The 5,234-nt window shown below is 64.8% G+C and overlaps 1 protein-coding gene across 1 annotated transcript; it reads left to right on the top strand.

The window, feature by feature from the left end:
* The first annotated feature begins 235 nt into the window (after positions 1 to 235).
* On the top strand, positions 236 to 2,854 carry NPTX1 (neuronal pentraxin 1). The gene is made up of 5 exons (XM_061377017.1): positions 236 to 707; positions 1,260 to 1,467; positions 1,816 to 2,060; positions 2,146 to 2,325; positions 2,435 to 2,854. Exons 1-5 carry the CDS (start codon positions 267 to 269, stop codon positions 2,654 to 2,656), a joined length of 1,296 nt encoding a protein of 431 aa, XP_061233001.1. The 5' UTR covers positions 236 to 266; the 3' UTR covers positions 2,657 to 2,854.
* Positions 2,855 to 5,234: the final 2,380 nt, after the last annotated feature.

The following is a 5,234-nucleotide window of genomic DNA, read 5'->3' as shown; positions in this document are numbered from 1 at the left end:
GCACGCTCCCATGCACACACCCACTGCACACTCCCCACGCACGCACACTCCCACGCACACCCACCCGCACCCGCGCTCGCTCCCCTGCACACTCGCTCCCTGCACGCTCCCTGCTCACACGCACTCACACACGCACATCCCCTCCCGCCGCGGGAGCGCTCCCTCCTCCCCGCCGGGCTCCACGCCTCGCTTCGTCACGGCGCGGCCCCGCCCGGGCGCTATAAGAGCGGGGCCCGGTGCCGCAGCGGGCCCGGCGGAGCGGAGCCATGGCCGCGGGGCTGCTCCTGCTCCCGCTGCTGCTGCCGGTGCTGCTTCCGCTCCCGCCGCCCGGCCGCGGGCAGGGCTTCGGCCAGACCCGCTTCGTGTGCACCTCGGTGCCGCTGGACGGGGACATGTGCGCTGCCGCCGCGCTGGGCACCGGCTCGGCCGAGGAGCTCAAGAGCACGGTGCTGCAGCTGCGGGAGACCGTGCTGCAGCAGAAGGAGACCATCATGAACCAGAAGGAGACGATCCGAGAGCTCACGGCCAAGCTGGGCCGGTGCGAGAGCCAGAGCGTGGTCGAGCCGCCGCCAGGCGACGGCAAGGGCAGGAAACCGTCGGTCTCCAAGAACACCATGGGCGATCTGTCACGGACACCCGCGGCCGAGACCCTCAGCCAGCTGGGACAGACGCTGCAGTCCCTCAAGACCAGGCTGGAGAACCTGGAGGTACGCGCTCCCCAGCGGGAGCCGCACCGGGCACCGGAGGAGCCGGGCACCGAGCGCCGCACCGGGCACCGCGAGCGGAGCCGGGAGGCGCCGGTTGGAGCGGAGCCGGGCACTGGTAGCCACACTGGGCACCGGGAATGCCGGGCACCGGGATAGCCGGGTACCGGGAAAGCCGGGCGCAGGGAGCCGCCGGTTGGAGCGGAGCCGGGCACTGGTAGCCACACTGGGCACCGGGATAGCCGGGCACCGGGAAAGCCGGGCGCAGGGAGCCGCACCGGGCGCTGGGAGCCGCCGGTCGGAGCGGATCCGTGCACCGGGAGCGGAGTCGGGAGCCGCGGGTCGGAGAGGAGCCGAGCACCGGGAGCGGAGCCGGGCACCGGGAGTGGAGCCGCCCCGGAGAACCTGGCACCGGGTGTCTCACTGAGCACCGGGAGCTGAGCCGGGCACCAAGAGAAGGGAGCGGAGCCGGGCACCAAGAGCCAGGAGCGGCAGCGGGGGCCGGGAGAGCCGGGCCGGGCAGTAACAGCCCTGTCCTGTGCTCGCCCCTTGCAGCAGTTCAGCAGGATGAACTCCTCCAGCCAGACCAACAACCTGAAGGACATCCTGCAGAACAAAATCGACGACCTGGAGAAGCAGGTTCTGTCCCGGGTGAACAGCCTGGAGGAGGGCAAGTTCAACCCCCGGAACGAGTCCGAGGAGCGCGGCAAGATCGAGAGCACCCTCACCTCGCTGCACCAGCGCATCAGCGACCTGGAGAAAGGTACCCGCTGCTCCGGAGCCCATCCCGGTCCCAGAGCCCCCCCCGGTCCCAAGCGCTGCCGGGTGGGATGCTGAGCTAGCCCATCCCGTTATCCCCCCCTGGAGCGGTCTCTTTCCCCCAGCTCCAGAGAGATGATTCCCACGGGCTCCACAGTGGGAGCCAGGGATGCTCCGGGCTCTGTCCAGTGCTGGGGATTAGGGAGCCGAGCAGCGCCTGAGGGATTTGCTCCTCGCTGCCATCTCAAGGCCATTGCATAACGGGGAGAGGGGTTAGGGAGGGAGTAGGACACCCCCAAAGCGGGCACAGAGGGGGTCCAGCCAGAGCCCACTTGTGCCTCCCTCCCTGCAGGCCAGAAGGACAACCGTCCCCCGGACAGGTTCCAGCTCACCTTCCCGCTGCGCACCAACTACATGTATGCCAAGGTGAAGAAGAGCCTGCCCGAGATGTACGCCTTCAGCGTCTGCATGTGGATAAAGTCCACGGCTTCCCCCGGCATGGGCACCCCCTTCTCCTACGCCGTGCCTGGGCAGGCGAACGAGCTGGTGCTCATTGAGTGGGGCAACAACCCCATGGAGATCCTCATCAACGACAAGGTACAGCCCCGGGGGGGGGGGGGGTGACGGGTGGGGGGCAGCACTGGGGATCCCCATGCACACCACCCTGACCCACCGCCCGCAGGTGGCCAAACTGCCCTTTGTCATCAACGATGGCAAGTGGCACCACATCTGTGTCACCTGGACCACGCGGGACGGCGTGTGGGAAGCCTACCAGGATGGCACGCAGACCGGCAGCGGTGAGAACCTGGCGCCCTACCACCCCATCAAACCCCAGGGGGTCCTGGTGCTGGGCCAGGAGCAGGTAAGGGGTTGGTTGGGGGGTGCCCCTGCTCCGCTGGGTGCACCCGAGGGGATGGACGGGGCGCTGGGTGCTGCCGGGTGATGTCCCCAATGGCGGTGGGTCCTTGCAGGACACGCTGGGCGGCGGGTTCGATGCCACGCAGGCCTTCGTGGGGGAGCTGGCCCACTTCAACGTGTGGGACAGGAAGCTGAGCCCGGGGGAGGTCTACAGCCTGGCCACCTGCAGCACCAAGGCGCAGGCGGGCAATGTCATCGCATGGGCCGAGGCCAACATCGACATCTACGGCGGGGCCACCAAGTGGACTTTTGAGGCCTGTCGCCAGCTCAACTAGAGCCACGGACGGGAGGAGCCTCCTCATCGGGTTCTTCTCTTCCTTTGGGTTTTGTTTGGTTGGGTTTTCCCTCCTCTTTTCGCGCTGAACCACCCGAGAACGAAGCCACCCCCCCCCATCCCTGGGAGCGGGGCTGCCCTGGCAGCAGGGCGCCCGCTCCCCCAGCCCCACGACCCCCGGTTTCTGTCTTGCCAACGTCCTTCAATGCCTGCGTGCCTTGGCCTGGCGCGGCTGCGCCCCCCCCCCCCGGGCCTGGTTCCCGCTTTGCTGCCTCCCCCCTGCACCAGGACACCCCTGCCCCGGGCACCGGCGCCTCCAAAGGCTGTGACCCCCCCACGGGGCTCCTCTCCCTCCCACCTGGAGCCCCCCAGCAGGGTGGTGCCCCCGGAGCCCGGTTCCACCCCCCCCCCCCGCTTGGTTGTGCTCCCTCCATGGAGCGCAGCAGCAGCCAAGGATGGGATGGGATGGGATGGGATGGGATGACCCCCCCCTCCCCAAGGGACACCGGGGTGTGAGCCCCACTGTGCCCCTCTCCCAGCACCACAGCCATAGCCCGGGCTGCGGTGGGCACCGGGACGGGGCCCCCCACACCGGCCCCGCTCCCTGACCTGCTGCACTCAGGTACATCCCCCCCCGGCCCCGCCGCCTGCAGCCCCCCGAGGCCTCCTCGTGCCGTAGCTGGTGACAAAGAGCCTTTACCCTGCCCTCGAGTCTGGCTCCCACTGAGATGTCTGAAGCCTTTCTGCTTTTGATAAACACGATGTTGTTTCTCTTACTGTAAAGGGAAGTTTATTACCAATAATTAAAAAAAAGGGTATTTTTATGAAGATAAAAAAAAATATTCCGGAAGGAAGCGGCTCCCTGAGGAAGCAGCACCTTGAGATTCTGCAGGACACACACACAAAAAGAGATAAAGAAGCCTATTTTGAAATACCAGAAGCGTTTTGTATGGTTTCCTTTTCTAAACCCCCTGTTTGTACTCCAGACCGCAGAAATCCCCCCCAGCCCCCCCTGCCCCCCGAGGGCTGCCCTGGGTGGCGGTGGAGGATGAGGCCGACAATTCCCACAGGGCTCCCACTCCAGAGATGCAGCAGGGAGATGCTGAGGGGCCGCATGGAGCCGGGCAAGGCCAAGGCCCTCCCCCTGGGCAGGAGCACAGAGCTGGGCCAGCCCCATGCCCCAGCTGATGAGCAGCGACCCCCCCACATCGAGAGACCTTCGACCAACTGTGGCTCAGGGCAGCGTGGTTTCAACTGTGCTCTTTTTAAATCCAACCCAAGACAAAGGGAAGAAAACCACCGTGAGTTCCTTTCGGTTCCTCCTCGGAGCCTGCTGGCGCCGGGGAAGCACCGAGCACAACGTGCTGAGAAGAACAAAGCACTGCAACGGTCCCGGCCGCAGCCCCCCGTGCGCTGGCTCTGCCACAACGACAAGGAAAGGGCGCGGCGTCAACGCGGTGTACATAGTGTATAGTAGGGGAGAGGATAAATGTCTCTTGATTTGTCATTATTCTGCTAACCAAAGCTGTACATTCTCCTATTCTGTGCTCTCTGTCCCCGTTGGGTTTTGAGTGGGTTACGACAGACACCTCCAGCCCGCAGCAGCCGTTCTGAAATGCACTGTTTCTACTGAGACTCATGCTTTTGCCATTTTACTGCCGAGATGACATGAATTGTTGACTTTATTTTTACACAATAAAGAGTGAAGAAAGACGCTGGGCTCTCATGTGTCAGCCGCCGCGCGGGAGCCCCTCTTGCACAGCATGGGTTTGCCTGCATGAAGCGGGATTTCTGCCCTTGGATCCCGCTCAGGCACTCCCTGAGCCTCAGCCATCCCTGCCAGGCTCCCTCCATCCCTGCAGCATCCCCCTGCATCCCTCCCTGATTCCCCCCCGCCCAAGCCACAGGCTCAGCTCCCCGGGGGTGTCTCACCAGGCTGGTGGCAGCGGGACAATGACACCCACAGTGCCCGGTGCCCATCACCCCGAAGGCTGTGGCACTGCTGCCACCCCCGGGATGAGCAGCTCCATCCCTGCAGGCAGGAACTGCTTCTCCTGGGCTCCAGCAGCAATTCCTGGAAGGCATCATCGCTCCCAAGGGCAGATCTGAGCGCAGGGGTGACACCGGGGCACTTGGCTCAGTGGCTGTGTGGCTGGAGGCCACCTGTGCCAGGGACATGGCAGCAGCCGCTGCTCCCTCTGTCCCTAAGGAACGTTCCCACTTGTTACACACCCACTGCAGGGCAGGCTTGGAGACAGATTGCTTTCAGCATAAAGACACAAGTAGGAAAACCATTATTGTCTCCTTAAAACCAGCCAGAAGCAATTCCCATCCCACTGCAGCTGGGAATGGGAGCTGTACGGGGCTGGTTCAACACTGCTGCCTTGGGCACCACACAGCCCTTGGTGACACCAACACTGCCATTCCTTCCTCTAAGAGCAGGACATGGTGACACAGCCCGGAGGGGGACAGTTGGCATTAAACAGCAGAGCCTGTGCTCGTTGCCAGCGAGTGTCAGCCCCTGGGGGCTGGCGAGGTCCCCATGGCTGCTTGTGCTGCAGCCTCTGCCAGCAGCATCC

The sequence above is a fragment of the Neopsephotus bourkii genome, unplaced genomic scaffold (assembly GCF_033783945.1).
Source record: "Neopsephotus bourkii isolate Nb327-2 ecotype Australia unplaced genomic scaffold, CSIRO-AGI_Nbou_v1 NB_1749, whole genome shotgun sequence".
NCBI lineage: Eukaryota > Metazoa > Chordata > Aves > Psittaciformes > Psittacidae > Neopsephotus > Neopsephotus bourkii.
Note: the sequence above shows the minus strand (reverse complement) of the source record. Positions and strands in the feature narration are given on the sequence as shown.